Source organism: Thrips palmi, unplaced genomic scaffold, assembly GCF_012932325.1.
Source record: "Thrips palmi isolate BJ-2018 unplaced genomic scaffold, TpBJ-2018v1 HiC_scaffold_2, whole genome shotgun sequence".
Taxonomy (NCBI): Eukaryota; Metazoa; Arthropoda; class Insecta; order Thysanoptera; family Thripidae; genus Thrips; species Thrips palmi.
The window spans coordinates 11,035,043-11,052,347 of NW_023144629.1; the positions used below are offsets into that span (position 1 = coordinate 11,035,043).

Consider the following 17,305-nt stretch of genomic DNA (forward strand, 5'->3'; position numbering starts at 1 on the left):
GCCTGGTACCACCGTACCTCAGCCAGTACGGCTTTCGGGGTACGGTGTACGGTTTTACATGACATGGGCTCTTTTGGGAACCACACAGGGTTCACACCGGTCAGGGAAATCAGGGAAGTCATGGAAAAGTCAGGGGAAATAAAATAGGCACTGGAAGTCAGGGAAAGTTAGGGAAATTCGATTTTGGTCAGGGAAAATTTGAAAAGTTCGTCAAGGTATGGATTTTGAACGCCGCACGTGTGGAAGCTGCATGCAATTGACTCTGGAACTGCACATATATTTTGAAAATAATGTCAGGGTAAATAGGTAATTTTTGCACTGGATATCAGGGAAAAATCAGGGGAAAAAGAAAAAAGGGAAAACTGGTGGGAACCCCGCCACGGTTTTTGGGGTTTAGTTGTTCTGTACACCCTGAGGTACGGTCTAGCCGTACCTTTTTCTTTGAAATGCACGGCTATTTTTTAACAGTGCGGTGTACACATGATTAGCCGGATGGAAGCATTTCATGTTATTCTGTTCCAGATCGCCATGCCGCCCAAGAACATCCCGCCGTGGAGGGCAAGGCCGGTCCGTCCCGGGGCTCCAGTCGCGGCGCGCCGTCCGCGAGGGCGTCGTCCAGCAGGGGGCGCGGAGGCCGCCGCGCCGCTGCCAGGGGGAGAGGCGCCTCGTCGTCGGGGGGCAACATGGGCGACACGTTCCTGGGCAAGCTGGTGACGAACCCCGGCGTGATGGGCGACTTCATGAAGTTCTACGGCACGCTTGCGAAGGCGCTGGAGAAGCGCGACAAGAAGAAGACCGCGCAGCGGCTCGGTTTCGGTGGAGACGACGATGATAGTGATGACGACGACGAGGACTCCAGGTATATTGAAATGGCCGAATCCGTAACTATTCTCTCCTTAAGAAGCCAGGAAATGAAACTGTTTTGGGGGGTTTAGAGAATGAACTAGGCGTGTTATTTGTCACAGATTTTGTGCACGCTTCATAGTGAACAAAGGGGCTGACCTTTCTTAAATATTTGTGTCTGTTATCCCAATTTATAGGCCGGTGAAAGTTGCTTTCTGTTGCAGAAACTCATTCACTAAAAGTTATGGGCTCAACTTGTATTAGTTTCTGTTATGGAGTTTTACGTAAACTTTTTACGTGAAGTTGTGTCTCTCAAGTTCTCCTCATGACATAGGATTAGCTACCCAGTCTTCGATTCTGGCAATTATACCTATTCTTGAACAGGAAAAAGATGGTGTTGCCTCTTTTTTAAATATCTGCCATTGTTATCCGGAATAACCAAAATAAAAGACCACTATGGCCATAAACCTCACAAATGGAAAGAAAAATAATAATAGGCCTGGGAAAATAGTTTGTACAGTCTCTTCTGGACAGATATTTTCTAATCTGTGAACGCTACCTTTATCTTTTCCAAATATTGATGCTATAGTCAGAATCTGAAGACAGGGTAGCTTATCCGAGCTTATCTTTTGTCGTGACAAGAATTTGGGCGAAACGACTAAAAGTTTACGTCAACCTCCATAACTCAGAAACTAATAGGAGTTGGGGCCCTCAACTTTGGGAATAAATTCATCTAACAGCGGTTGAATTTTGTCTACAAAATGAACTTTCCGTGTCAAATATTTCTAGGACATGCTAGTTTCACTTTACAGTATTGTTAAACCTTTTGAAGTATTTTGAGCATGTCCAGTACTAACCAACTTAGTTTGTTTTACTCTTCATGCTCAAGTGCGTGTATAGCATGCTTGCAGGTATACTCCACCTGGGGCCAACCTGGTATGTACGTACACTACACGCTGAAGCAGGCCTGCAAAGCATACGCCAGGTGGCGTTCTCACCTGCACAACAGTGTGCTTGCAAGTATGCCACCTGGCGTGTACTTGGTAAGCATGCTTTAGCTGCAGCGTTGAGTGTATGTGTCAGGTTGGTTCCAGGTGGAGTGTACCTGCAGGCGTGCTTCAGCCTGAGTCCATTACACATACCTTCTCACAGACTCATCCGTTTTAAAACATTCGCCGGCTCAATTCCGTGCAAGACCAAGCTCATAACACTTACCTAGACCTCTTTGGCTTGCCACGGCCCCCTTCTTGGACCGCCGTTGCCTAGCAACGTGAGCCCAACGAATCGCAGGTGTGCTTCGCAATGGGCGACGCACTGTGGGTGGGTTTGTGGCCGTATCTCTCTAACCGTTGTGAATAATCGAGTGCAGTAAGGGAGCTGATTGATTGTAAATCTCCTGGAAATATTATCGGCTTAGTGTTACTTTACGAAATGTGTTCCGCGTTCTAAATGGTTTTGTACAAATTTCTTACAGGATATCCCAGTTTTTAGTGCACACGAACTTTTTGTGCAAATTTGTACGCAATTTGGCAAAAATAGGGGACCCTGTGCAGCTTTTCGTACCAAAATTGTACGAAAAGTTCGTGAGCAGTAAAATCTATGATGTGTGGTTCAAAATTGTTCACAACATTTCGTGTTCTAAAAAGATATAGTGCGTCGCTCAGCAGGTCGCACCTACACTGGAATGCCTACGGAGGCATTTGCTTTGTAGCTTGAAAGAAAAAAACTGAATGCATTGCGAAATTGCTTCGTACCGTGAAGTAATGCTTCGCATCACGAAGTTCTTTGCTGTATGATACAAAGCAATGTGTCGTGAATTTCACAATGCCTTCGATTTGTTAGTTCGAAGCGATGCCTTGCAGACTTTTTTCTGTGTGGGATAAGCGTTTACTAGCCACCGTGCGAACAGCAAAGAGGTCCATAGTTGACTAGTGTGTGTTGCAATTTCAATTTCCTGCGCAGTGACAGCCACGACTCCGACAGTGGCGAGGAGAGTCCCGGAGACGACCTGGACGGCTTCGCGCGCCGCGCCCTGTCCGGCATGGCCGCCAAGATGGGCGGCGTCAGCGACCTGAAGTTTGGCGAGGCGCGGCTCGACCGCTCCTCCGACGAGGACTCCGACGAGGACGATTCGGACACGGACCACGAGATGAACGAGATGGTGTACGTGTGGAACGCCGTGGAGAGCAGCAGCAGCGAAGACGAGGCGGAGCAGGTGAGTCCATGCGCCTGCTTCAACCTTGTTTACTGACCTTTCTATAAATACGCTTAAAACCTTGCGAAGTACTTTGAGCTCACACTCAGCACGTTCTTAACTTTTTTTTCTCATTAAATACGCTAAAGCATCAATAATTCTCGGTAATTTAACTGAACGTAACGTAAAAGCATCAATAATACTTGGTAATTTAACGTAACGTAAAAGCATCAATAATACTTGGTAATTCCTAAGTCAGAAGGTCTAAATACCCTTTGCCGAATGATGTACAAAACCAAGTTGTCAGTACATTATTTAATATTTCTTAAGTGGTTGTTTTAAAAAGAAAAAGTACGTATTAAGGTTGCACCAATTACTTGCGTAAGTACTGACAAAATGAACAAAGAGTTAATAAAGTGCTTAGAGTGCATACAAAGCACAATTAAATTTACTTTTCCGTATGAAGAAATAGTTCGCTAATTGTGAAGTATTTTCTTTCTTACCTTATGTATGCTCAATTTACTTTGCTTTTTAAAGACGGTTTTCTTTGAAAGGCCCAAAGTAGTTTGTAAGGTTTCCAGAGTGTCCGTACACATTGACTGTTTTTGTACGATGCCTATCAAAATGTTATGTTCAATTACGCACTAGACGTCACTTTTATTTGTGTTAATGAAAAGATAGCATACAATTTTTATACAAAAACTGTACATCTCTCTCTATTTTGGTCTAAATCAGGTATTAAGTTGTTGGCAAAGTTCATCTGCTTTAAAAACTCAAGTGTGTCGTAATCTATCTCTACTGTAACATTTAGTATATTGTACCTCGTGGTTGTATCTTCCCATGACTCCTGTGGACAACGAGATTATTTCATGTCTGGTGGGGATTCTTATTTTCTTTGATGTTGGTCTCAATGCAATGACTTGTTAAAAATTTGAAATCTTAGTGCGGACAACAATCTTCCTTAGAGGCACTTGTCAGTTCCCTAATGCAGTCAACCCAGTCAGTCCCAAACCCAGTTGGTTGTTCGGTTCCGTTACAAGCTAAAGCATTGTCAGGTAACCGAACTGTCCCTGGCAGTTATTTCTGAAAATCTTACTTTCTTGAAACTGAGTTCCACAATGAAAGTTCATTATAATTTTGGAGTATTTTATTGTAAATTGTAAAACATGAAGTTCAGAGAGCAATGCCTTGTCCAAAATCCAGTCCAAGAGGAATTCTACGCTAACCACGGTCGCCAATTTTAAATGTCACCTACTCAAACATTTCACCGTAAACTGTTGATGCGAGCATTTTTCGCATCTTTGGTTCAGTTACTGAACCGTTGTCTTGTTAAGACCCTGGGACCATAACATGATTGTAAGCTGTGATTTTATGACAGCATGTCACCAAAATTTCAATATAGTTGAATCTTAATATTTTAGTCACTATTTTCTGAAAAACAATGCCAATATTAATTTGTTGTGTTCAATGACTCCGTGATATGACAGTTTGTTGTATGTGAGCCAAGAAAGTGAAAAAATATTTAGATTATTGATGTAGCATCAATGCAAACTTCAGTTTAATGTCAGTTTACTTTAAAAATGCTTTGCACAGGTGAATGTTTGGAGATATTTCTGAAAGAAGCTGGAATTAGAGAAAGTTACTGGGCTCCTAACCTGGTAAAATCCCGTTACAGTACCTGTGTGGTACTACCTAACTGCAATTAATTTTTACCTGGGGCTCAATCTGAAAAATGCAGCATTTTATTAGAACCTCACCTTGAGTGTGTGTATTTAACAGTACAAGCGTAACATATGCATGCGTTACTAAATGCTTGATTACTGCATCCAGTAACGCCTTGGTTGCTTGTGTTCTCAGCGTGTTCTGCAATTAAATGCCCAGTTTTAACGTATGAACTTTGCCACTTCTTTGTTTAAATATATCTTATTTCACTTCTGTAATAAACCTAATTTTCAGGCGCAGCCGGGGACGGCCCGCGTCAAGTACGTGCGCTTCCGAGACGAGGAGTTCGCCTCGGCGGTGGCGGCGGCGACGCGCATCGCCCGGCTGTCGCTGACCCAGCTCATGCGGACCCGCAAGGAAGACGACCTGTTCTGCGAGGTGAAGAAGGACAAGCACATCGAGGCTGTGCTCAAGGCCCTGGGCAACGGCACCAAGGTAGGAAACTTTGATGAGGGTAAAGTTCCGAACATGGAGGGGGGGGGGGGTACAAGACCATGCATTGCGAGCCCGTACCGCCAAATCAGTTTATCAATTCTATCTGTTTTAAGCTTTTCATGTATTCAGCACTGCAGTGATAGCTTCACGCGTGGGGTAGCCCCGATGTGACTTATCGCAACCCGTGCAACGTGCTATTGTAAAAATCTGAAAGGCCCAAACGCGATCTGGGGGAAATCACAATTTTTCTTATGTGTTCAATTTTTTTTGTTCAGTGCACTCACATTTTTAAAATAGCGCACTGTTAATAATTTTTGCTGAAAATTTTTGAAGATTCTGATCTGGCCAACTTGCAAAAGCGGCCGATGGGGTCGGGACCAGGTCCATCCATCTTGTCTCGTCGCCCCGATTCCAAAAATTCCCCTATGTGCCCTGCTAGCACCAATAATGGCGGAAATCCCCCTCCCGCTCATGTAAACCATGATGCACCTGCAGCAGCCCTTGTGCGACCCGGACGGGATTTGCACCCCCGGATTATTTGTTGGGACGGTACTCCTGAAGTACCCTCCAAATCTGGTTACTCTAGCTCAACTCCTTCCTTGTACACAGACGCCAACAAAAACCTCCCCCCCACCCCTATTTTTTGAATAGAGGGGCGGGCCAAAAACGTTGATAGTTTTGAAATTGATAAGTTTTGTTCAGTGTACTCACCGGTACTCATGTACTCTTGTGTGCACGAGAACCCTGAATTATTGACCCCTCGATCTTTCGTCATGTTGCTGGTCTACTGTTCATTGTTTACCACTCAACAAATCTGTTTTTCACTTTAAGGATGTGGCCGCCCTTCACCTGGAGGACGCCCAGTGGGCCACCTGCAAGATGTACTCGCCTCTGCTGGTCAAACTGCTGGCCAGCTACAAGGAAAGCATGCGCACGCTGAGCATGACAAACCGCCTGCTGCTGCAGCCCAACAACGGCAAGAAGAAGGACTGCATCTGGAAGGTGAGGTTGCCTCTGAGTGCCGCAGTTCGAGCGGCCGTGCGCTCCAAGCGGCTGTTAGGTGGCGCTTGTAGTCGAATAGACATTTTCGGTCCTGCACACTGGTGGCTTAACTAAACCATTAGTCGGAACTCGAAGAATCTGAAGTCCTCGCAGTCTGGACGCAAGTGGACGACTTCGTGGCCTTTCACACTCTGCATGCGGAACGTTGCGAACTTATGATCCACGAAGCGGAGGGAAGGAATTACTTGAAATTCCAAATTGGGTTCTTATATTATTTTTGAGCAATGGTTTCCATCATTGCATCTAATGAACTATCAGAACTTCACTCTCTTTTGGATCAAAATTTCATCAGAAATGCAGATACGCACCGAAGTGCACTCTGTCCGCTCTGACAGATAAGATTGTCTTGGATCTGCTGACAAGAAAGGGGAGGTTCTGGTGAAGTTGCTATTTTCTCCAAAATAAGTCCCACTGTGAAAATTTGTTGTCTTACCAAGTTATTATTAAAATTTTTCATTCTGTGCCCTGAATCCAGTCTCAGAGCCTTATTCTCCCATTTACGCCATAACTTTAAAAATCTTCTTGCGCATACCATTTTGTCGTAAAAGATGGCCTTTACATTTTTCACTTCTTCGATTCATTTTTAAAGGATGCCGGCATGCACAACTCAAAAGGTTAATAACATTTTTATTCGCAAGCTTTCTAATCAAGCATAGAAATAATATAGAATGTACAAAATAGACAAATTTTAGGGACTTTTCAGCTTAAAAAGCTTACAACTAATACTGTAATGGAAATTTTGAGCTATGCATGCCGGAATCTTTCGAAAATGGATCGAAGAAGTAAAAAATGTCAAGGTCAACCGTCAAAATAGTGTGCGCAAGAAGATTTTTTTAAGATTAGTCAAACGCTCAAAGAGACTCTTCGACTGGGTTCAGAGCCTGGGATGTGCCTTCAGTAGTCAAATTTTGGTCGCCTCGAAGAAAGATTTTATATTCCGAACAAATTATGCCAGTGGGATCCATTTCGAAAACAGTAAGATTTTCACCAGAACCTCCCCTTAAGTTTATTCTGTTAGGAGGCGTCGAAAGTGTGATGACGATTCGTTGTGGACTTCATAGTTAAACGGTGTCCCTGCAGGTGGTGTCCAGCATGCCGCACCTGGAGGAGCTGCGCCTGACGTACATGCCGCTGTCCCTGCACTACTACACCTACCGCGGGGAGCTGAGCGTCGACGACCACTACGGCCTGCCCTCCGCCGCAACCAAGCAGGCGCCCGCCGCGCTGCCCGCCCTCAAGCGCCTCCACCTGCACCTGACAACGGACTGGTTCCAGCAGCAGTTCCGCGCCGCCATCGACGGCGGCCCCGACTACGAGGACTTCGAGTACGAGAGCGCGGGGGGCGGCGAGCGCGAGGAGGAGCAGGAGGACTTCCTCGTGGACCTGCTGGCCGCCAAGGGGGACGCCGTGACCGTGCTGGACATGGCCTGCGTCCAGGTGAGGGGACTTTTCTGCGGACAGTGGTGGGGGCACGCCACTGGCTGTGGCTTTGCACGTGAGGGGCAATGTGGCTGTGACATTGCACGCATTGTGCGATATTTTAATTCATTGCACAATACATGCCACGCTCATAGCGTTTGGAATCTTAGTGTGTGCTTAGCTTGGAGCTACTATACGGCGCTAAGCATGCGTTCGTTAGCGTGCACACGGTAGAAACGGTTCCTAGTTCTTGCAGGAATTCCCTGGAAATTGCACATGTCACTGGCCTTCTCTCTCTCTCTCTCTCTCTCTCTCTCCCTCTACCCCTTCATCCTCTCTTTTCTCTCTCACTTCGCTTGAGTCTCTTCTCCCTCCTCTTCTCTCCTCTCCTATGGAGTGTATGCTAACGCTGCTCTTGGGCTGTCTAGAAAACGCGCATGGAGCTGGAGATCGTGGACCTGCTGGCGGGCTTGCACAACGTGCGGTCCATCGGGGTGCGCGTGGAGCTGCTGCACGTGACCGAGAAGATGTCGAAGCTGCAGGGCGCCACGGTGGTGTTCCACCACACCCCCGCCCCGAAGAGCGACGCGGTGGTCAAGGCGGCGGCCGTCATCGCCGCGGCCCCGGCGACCTGGGCGGGGCTCAAGCAGCTCACGTTCGCGGTGCCCAGCAAGGCGCCGTTCTCCCTCGCGCTGTTCGCCAAGGCCCCCGAGAAACTCGTGCGGAAGGCGCAAGCCAGCTGGAACCAGGCAAGTGCATCAACTTCACTGGCAAACTATGACCTTACAGAAAGACTTCGCATTTTAGAGCTCACTGGCGGAACAAAGGCAAAAAAATTATGCCCTTCAAGGGCGTAAATGATGAACGCCCTCGAAATGGCGTGAATCGTGCCTTTTGGAAGGGCATTAAAACTTTGCTTTTAAGTCCTGTACCATTTGCCCCCGTCTTAAGGGCTTAACACGATTCACGCCCGTAAAGGGCGCGAAATGAGTGTTTATGCCCTATTAAGCGTAATTTTTATGCGTTTGTTCTACTAGTGCTCAAATATAAGTTCAATTTTTTGGACAGGGCATTAAAATTATGACGTGCCTTTAGAAGGCATTGAAATTACGCGTAACTCGTTAGCCCTGTATGGGTGTGTTTTTCTTGCCATGTGCGGGCACAATCACAGTTCTTGTGCACACGAACTTTTTGTACAATTATTGTACGACAACTGCACATATTTTCCCACTGTTGTACGAAACCACGAACAATTTTGTACAAAACTTTCGTGTGCACTTAAGACTCCAAAACTGTGACGCCTCGTCTAAAATTTGAACCAAAACATTTTTGGCCGGCACCTCTGTGACACGCTTTTTTTCTGTCGCAGGTGCTGACCGCCGTGGCCGGGGTGTGCTGCTCGCTGAAGTGCTTGACGCTGGAGGGCTGCGGCTGGAGCGCGGACGCGCTGCACCAGATCCTGGCCAAGAACCCTTCGCTCGAGGAGGTAGTGCTGGACGAGAACCCCGAGCTGGAGCCCCGCCACCTCGCCCTGCTCAAGGACCTGGCCGCCCTGAAGCGCGTGCAGCTCAGCCCGACTCTGCGGCGCGCCGTCAAAGGCTCCGAGCTGGCGACCCTCGTGGCGCAGTGCCAGGAGGAGTGGGCCCGGCGCGGAGTGGGCGTGCAGTGGGGCAAGAAGGCTGCGGACAGCGCCTAGCGGTGTTGGCCTCCCACTTCAGGCTGACGCTGTGGCTGACTGCTGGCGTCATGAGTTAATACCTGGGCGTCAACTTTCTGATGGGCTTTTCGTTTTCAATTTGAATTGTTGTGATGGTCCCATTCATGCTGCTTGAATATGTATCATCGTAGTGGACTCGCTTGATTTGCACATAATATCTCGAAGGACTCATTTCATTCGGTTTGAACATTTGTCATTTGTGTGTCGGTTGGAGATGTGCGAGTACATGGACACATCACTTATTTCTTTCATTTTTTTTACTTTTTCTTGCCCTTTTGTCTACTTAAAAACGAGTTCGTCACTTTGTGTTATTTAGAGAAATAAAGCCCTTACATGGACATTCATTTTGTCTTATTGTTTTCCTGTCCTTTTCCGACTTGAACAGCGCCGGGAGCTCCATGCTTTAGGGTAAAACCGGTAAAACTGTGCGATCGAAAAACTGGAACCCTACCTACGTACTTTGAGATATTCCATAACCAGCTAGTTGTTGAAAGTAGAATACACTTGGTGTATTTTGGAGACTAGGGAACACACTTTCATTTACTCAATGCCTAGATGATCCGGGAAGCGGAAGAATGGAATAATTCAACTTTTCTCCAAATTGAGTTTTTATACTATAATCGTGCCTCAGGATGGTTTGCATCACTACACCAAATTGTTTTCCTTCATTCCTAGTAGCTTAAGAGAAAATCCACATGAAAAATTGATAAAACTCCACTGGACCCCTTTTATGGTCGGCAACAGGAGAAGACTCAACTTGTGTCTTTGTGGGTACAGTGAAGAAATGTCCGCAGGTAAATGTCCGGTCCGATTTTGTCCATCGATTTTTCATCCATGCACGTAATGTCCAAGGTAGAATGTCCCATAATTTAATGACCACCCCCAAAAAAGGCCTGAGGTTTTTCCGGCACCGAACGAAGATGGCCGACAGTAGTGGCACTGCGGCTCTGCTTCCAAGTTCCAGAAACTCATAGCAGTGCATCAAGCTAACATTTGGAAGTTCATATACGAGTGGAGGTCTAAGGAACATGATCTAAAGAATTGTTCAGTTTAGGGCTGAAAACATCCATGTCAACAAGGCCATGAATGAAAAGACCGAAAAGTGCCTACGCACGATTCATATTCCGGCCAATAGCTATGAGGATTACAACGAAAGGGGCAAGGAATTTCAGGTACCTAGAGGCAATTACGTACATTATCAAGGTGCAGCATTGATTGTCTGATGCCGTGCCAGCGATTGGCAAATGACAAGCCAATGATACTAGATGAATCCTAGCCATTTGGAAGCCATGCCAAATAAAATTATGTGAGAACGGCCTTAGTTTATTTATGTCACTATGGATAAACACATAGTTGGACATTTAAAACTGCGGCTAAATAATTCGGGGGCATTCTTTCCACACGGACATGTTTCTTCACCGGACATTATTTCCTAATGGACATAAATTTAGTAGACATTTTTTCTGCGGACATTAGTTCCTGAAACCGTCTTTGTGAATCTTATGTAAAATGAACCAACTCAACTTAGCTCCCCATTACTAGTTGGGAAAAAAGAGGTCCAGACTCTACGCAGACCTCAGTTCCACTTAAATTGTCTCCAAATTCCGCCTGGTTTAGGAGAACTAAGTAAACATGGTTCCGTAGTCTATTCCAACGTAAAGATTTCAATCACAGAGGAATGCTACACTTTTGAAAATTTTCAGTTATTTCTTGGGCTTTCTTGCCAAAAGTGCAATTGCATCATTCATCTGATTGGGTTAAGTTCACCCTGCAAACCGTTGTTTGTTTCTCCTGAACAATGATGAAAATTGAGTTATCCCCCTTTTTCCGCTTCATGGATCAGATAGTGAGCCATTCCATTTTTGTCAGTGCAAAACTTCCAAACTTTGCAAGTATGTACATGAAAGTAACTTACTCCCGGTTGCTGGAGTTGTCTCAACGGTGAAAAGAGATGGGAGGGGATTTTGATATCTTTCCACAAATGAATTTCTGCAAACAGCAGTCTTTGAAGCTGCAAGATTGTGGCGTGAAAATGTCCAAGGTGTTACGCATATTGCCGTGGACTTACCCAAAATCATTTACCTGTCAGTAAGAGACGGTTTTCTCTCACTTTTAAATGGGGGGGAATTCCTTCAGGTGCCTCCATTCATGCTTATTACGAACTGCCCCACACTTCCTTACTCTGATGTAGGGGTGTCGAATCAATGATTTTCGTTTTGAATTGAAATAGAATCTCTAACACTCAAGTTTAAGTTAGAGATCGAGGTAAAGATATTAAGAGCCAAGCAATTACCTTTCGAAGCGAATCACGAAAAAGTTGTCGAACCCAATTCGAATCAAGGTGAACGATTCGATGCTACTCAAACTCTCCTATCGTTTTGGACTTTTTTCCTTATCTGTACAGCTCACACTCTCAGAGCCATACTGACAATTTTTGTCTGTACTTTTACTTAAAAATTATTTCTATGTAATTTATGAACAATTTTATAGGTATCTTACTGGTAGAAATCTGTGTGTAACGTAAACGTATTGATATTTTGAATGTTAGCCTTACTAACAAATCTGTCACTAGTTGTTTAAAAGAAGTATGGAGGCCTTCTGGAACTAATTTGTTAGTGCCTACAAAGATATTTTGTCAGTAGTAACTAATAAATAAAGTCAGTACATACAAATAAAATTCTATGAGCATGATCAATATTTGTTGCAGACATTACAAATATTTTTACGGACATGCAAAACTTGTTGCTGACTAACAAGTGGTCCAACAAGCTATCCGTTCCAAAATAAATCTTGTCGCTGAAAAAATAGCATAAAAAGTGTCGTTCAGTGACAACAAAAATTTTGTCAGTGATTATTCTTGTAAATTTTTATTAACAAATTTATCAACAATTTTATCAACAAATTTGTTAGTAATGTACTAAAAATATTGTATATACCATGGACTTTTTATTCGTGCCATATGAACAAATTTCTAAGTAATATTGTTGGGTAAAAAAATTCATATGCTACTTAGGAAATGTTGCTGCTGCTATGAACAAAAAAGTCAATATGGCTCTGAGAGTGCAGTTCGAAGACTGATGATGAAGAATGATGCGAGATCGAACTGTGCCGATCCGACTCCGAATCGACTCTTGACTGATGCCATTCGATTCGGTACCGAACTTAGCACATCCCTTCGCTGATGGTATCAGATGGTATTTTCATTGACCCGGTGTAAGACCCTAATTTGAGGCCTAGGCAAGGCAACACATTACGCTGGCACAGGGCACCCTTATCATCCAACGATTTGAACTTTTCACTACGTAACCAAACTGTGCGACCCGACTATTACACAGTGCGACTCAATATAATCGGAATTTGGCAGTAAACATTCCAAAAATAAGTAAAACTTGGAGAATTTCGGCTATTACGCGACTATTACGCTTACTATTACGCGTGCTATTACAGAGTGACGCGACTCTAACGCGAGTGCGTACCCCCTTGCAAATAACGGTATAGAATTTGTTCGACATACGAACACGGTTACATTGAAGATGCAGAAATTTCGTGAAGTTTAATCTATCAAGTCGCCTGCACCGGAACTCTCTGTTAAATGGAGACTTCTGACCACTAGACATTTTGAGCTCATTGTCGGTAACAAGGCTCGGAATGGAATTCTGAAACTGACAGTCGTGGAGAAACCTGGAACCTGGAGCAGCGGCCGGAGTGGTGCATGTAGAGCAGGGGCTGGCAACAGTAAGAGATGCCACACTGGTGAAACAAAAGCGTAATGTTGCCCTCTGTTTCCAAGCGTAATCAGTTAACATTTGAATCAAGCGTAACAGGCTCATCCGCTCAGATTCCTCCAATATAAATGGATGGGGGAACGGTCGTATCAATCGCAATTTGATCAAGAGACTCTTTATGCTTGAATTGAGCATTCAGTTACGCTTCACTTTTCCTAGTGTACGCTTATAGCTTCAAGCGCACGCCGTTCCACCCGTCTTGCGTTTATTTAAGTCCAAAGAAGAATTTCTTCTCGACGCTTGCTTTCAAACCCAAGGTCTGTTGTAGGCGTTCTAGAAGAGGCGCTACTACACAGCTCGCGTACACTGTGGCAAAAAGGTACGGAAAATTCTGTTATTTTTTTTGCCAGGATTCTCCGTAGCCCTCTTATCAATATTCTCCGTAGGCTCTTACAGTATTCTCCGTAGGGCCGTACAGTATTCTCTGTAAGTCCGCACAGTCTTCTCCGTAGGACCTGGAAGACTGTATAGTCCTACGGAGATCACTGTAAGGTCCTACGGAGAATACTGTGCTGTCCTACGGAAAATACTGTAAGAGCCTACGGAGAATATTGATAAGGGGGCTACGGAGAATTACCACAAGCTGTTTACAGAATTTTCCGTAGCTTTTTGCCACAGTGTAGATGGCGAAAATGTCACCTTCATCGATGGAGTGTTTTCTACTTATCACAATTCACTAATGTCGTTGGCAACTCCCGCACTAATTCTCGTACCAGTCCATATAACCTGCCCTTGGGCCATGTGGTGCTGTTCAGTTTTGAATGATTTCGGCGTCACTTCTAGTTAGCGATTTCTTGAAAATTACTTTATTTGAATCCACGTACAAAAAACTAAAAAAGGTCAGTTTATTATTTTGCCATGATTCTCCGTACCCCAATTCCAACATTTTCCGTGACCTCTTATCAGTCTTGTCCGTAGGTCTTACAGTGTTCTCTGCATCCCGTGCCTCTTGATGACCAAGGAGGTGCACGGAGGAGACTGTAACCCCTACCAAGAGGATTGACAAGAAGGTTACGGAACACGTTCTGGGTACGGATAATTTATCACATGTTGTTTTCTAATTTCTCCATAATTTCATTGGTTAAACTAAAGCGTAGTATTACCCTGGGTTTTCAAGCTTAACCAGGTCACGCTTGAAATCAAGCGTGACAGGCTCATCCGCCAAGATTAACTCTATCTAAATGCATGGGGGCATTTCTAGAGTATGCTTCATTTCAAGCGTAACTTTATGCTTGACTCAAGCTTAGAGTTACGCTTTAGTTTTACCAGTGTTCATGCCAAAGTTATGTTCGTCTTCAATTTATGTACTGTGATTTGTAGTTCTGGTTCTAAGTTCTTTGAGCAAGATTTGATTTCCGTTCTTTTGTTCATGAAAATGCTCTAATTTTAACCTGGCCATCCATAATTTTGTTCAAACGCTTGTAGATCCGTTCAAATTCCTTCGTAATTCCTCACATGTTTCAGCTAAGAGGAGCAGTATACTCTCACTTTTGTGAGACCATGATCTTAAACAGAACAGAGTACTTCAGCGAAGAGCGGGAACGGAAGTTAAGAGAAAATCAAGAAAAACAAAGCGTGATAAATTGGTGAGGATGAGCGTCTGCGTCGCGGCTCTGCCGCGTCTGAAGACCTAAGTTCTCACGTCCATCTTTTGTTCCACTTGATTTCTTCTCTCCTTCCCACCCAGCTCTTTCCGAAGTACCCTATTGTCCAAAAATATTAAGCCGCGGTGTTCTATCTTCCAGCCCCCGCACCGTTTTAAGACACAACCGCTCTGCTAACTAAGTTACTTTTCTTCTTCTCTTTTAGCTTGCCATTTTGAAGAATTTGCAATTGCGCGAGTGCCTGCTTGCGAAACGGGCCCGACCCAACTTGCACCTTTTCTCTTGTACTCGGAGCTTCTACGAGAGTCTTCTATCGACAGGATGGATCGAGCCACGGTGAGTTACATCTTAGTTTCACCTGGAGATGTTGGTCATGACTGGTTTTAGAACTTCGTCCGGGTTCACTCAAGAAGCAAGATTCCCAACGTACGGCATTGTGACGATGTTGAAGTTCTACATCGTCTAAACTTCGTGCTTTTCTTCTTCAGTTGCCTCGGGTATGCCTTTTAAAAACGGCTTTGAAAGGCACGATCGTAGTAACTCTCTACATTTTACATTGGAAACGTCTGTTAATGAAATTTGAGCTTGTACAGTGAATTCGGCGCAAGCCTATTACGAGTCAATAGTCCATCACCATAAGAATCGTTTTAGTATTATCATTGTAAGATATAAAGAGAAACCTGCGTAACTAGAAGAAAAGGCACCTTCGTATTATGCTTGCGCAATTTCCTTCGCACCATGAGAAATTTCTTCGTAAGACATGTAGAGTGCTATGTCTAGAGTTAGTGTGTGAAATAGCATCGTAACCAAACAGTTTTCGAGCTCGATACGGGGTGAGGGTTATTTATGTTCATAAAAAATGACTGAAAGCGACACTCAAAAATTCTTGCAAAGTATTGTCCGGCATTGAATTACAAACTCGAGCTCATGCAAACATTTCTTTACATTGCAAAGTAATATTTTTCAAAGAAAATTCTCTGCAACGTTACAAATCAATGCTTCGCAACCTTACGAACTTCTTTCTTCGCAACATTCAAACTATTTCTTCGTAATGCGAAGAAACAAGTTCGTTAAGGTGTTCATAATAGAAAGCCGGAGAGTTCTTCACACTGCCAAGAACTGTTCTTTGCAATCTTTTAAGAGTAAAGGTAGGTTTGCGCCAGACCGTGTCTTGTCGTACACAGTTCGTAGTTTTTTGTGCATACACTTTGCACAGAACTGTGCATGCGCTTCAACGTGCACGACTTTGTGCTCAACTGCGCACGCGAGTGTGCGTTGTGCATGAAATTCGTGCATTCCGTGCATGCACACTTTCGTACAAAGCTCATGCCCAAAAAACTACACCGTAATCTAGTGTGTAACAGGCTTCGCGATGTTGCGCTAATGATGGCAATCCACGCCTGGCGCACATCTACCTTCGGTCAACGGCTTTACCCGACTTTGTCAAGCATCGCCTTTCAGAAAGAAGTGTTCGCATGTGGCGACAACATTCGTTTCATTGTTTCAATTAGTGTACGTGCTTTTCGTGCAAATTTGCGCGCGTTTTCACACGAATTTGTGCTATTCTAAGCACAAATTTTTGAGAAAAAGTTCGCATGTTTTAAATTTTGTGACACCACGTACAAAATTGTTCAAATACATACACTAATTTACTTTTTTAGTTACCAATTTAATTTTTAGTGAATATGCTTCGCACGAAATTGGGCGTGTGTTTGGAAAAGCACGAATTTGCGCGTAACTCAGCACGAAAGTATGCGTTGTTGTGCATAAAATCCGAGCAGATCGAAACGCCATGCTCAATTTTGTGCAAAGCTCATGCACAAGAATTGTCATTTACTCACTTATTGCCAATGGAGCAATTTTAAGCGCATCCGAGCGTGATACAATTTTGTGCTCGCCTGGCGACACATTTTGTGCGACGACTGCTGCAAATTGTACTTTCATTAGACAGACTGTCCCGCCTTGCTTACTCAAAGTTGTACCACCGTCGGATGTGCTTAAAATTGCATCATTCATCGGACTAAAAAGGCCTATTCAAAAGATCTTATCTGGGCGTTCCACCCAAGAGAATCTTATCTTAAGTGCAGGCAAATTTCACTTAGGCTGTATCAAGTTAAGGAAAACCAACAGATCAACGGATCAAGGCGGTTCGGGGCGGTTCGGGGAGTAAAAACTATTGATATTGAATCAAATGTCTTAGGATGACCTTTAGGATGACCTATAAGATGACTTATAAGTACTCAATTTCTTCAACATATTTCTTGGTTTTAGACCTATTGTGCCATCCCCAAACCGTCCCGGTCCGTTGATCTGTTGAAGTGTTGATCTGTTGATGTGTTGATTTTCCTTAACTTGATACAGCCTTACTTTGATCATTTGATACAGCTACATATCAATATAATTTGTGATTTAGTTCACGTTAATCTGAAGATGGAAGATCAAAGAAACCAAACGTGCATCTAGAAATATATGCCGCTTACTGTCATACTTATCCCAAATGATCAAAAAGAGTGAAATTTGCCTG

At 44.2% G+C, this 17,305-nt stretch overlaps 1 protein-coding gene across 1 annotated transcript; it reads left to right on the forward strand.

The window, feature by feature from the left end:
- Nucleotides 1-632: 632 nt before the first annotated feature.
- On the forward strand, nucleotides 633-9,736 carry LOC117646769. Its single transcript, XM_034387947.1, has 7 exons — nucleotides 633-859; nucleotides 2,806-3,058; nucleotides 4,994-5,194; nucleotides 6,026-6,196; nucleotides 7,337-7,693; nucleotides 8,104-8,424; nucleotides 9,045-9,736. The coding sequence occupies exons 1-7, from the start codon at nucleotides 684-686 to the stop codon at nucleotides 9,369-9,371; spliced, it is 1,806 nt and encodes a 601-aa protein (XP_034243838.1). The 5' UTR covers nucleotides 633-683; the 3' UTR covers nucleotides 9,372-9,736.
- The last annotated feature ends 7,569 nt before the right edge of the window (nucleotides 9,737-17,305 follow it).

Excerpts from the sequence above, each read along its gene's own strand:
- LOC117646769 (XM_034387947.1), top strand. The coding sequence starts at position 684 with ATGGGCGACACGTTCCTGGGCAAGCTGGTGACGAACCCCGGCGTGATG. Across the intron at positions 860-2,805 it reads GACGACGACGAGGACTCCAG|TGACAGCCACGACTCCGACA; the intron begins GTATATTGAAAT and ends TTTCCTGCGCAG. Across the intron at positions 7,694-8,103 it reads TGGACATGGCCTGCGTCCAG|AAAACGCGCATGGAGCTGGA; the intron begins GTGAGGGGACTT and ends TGGGCTGTCTAG.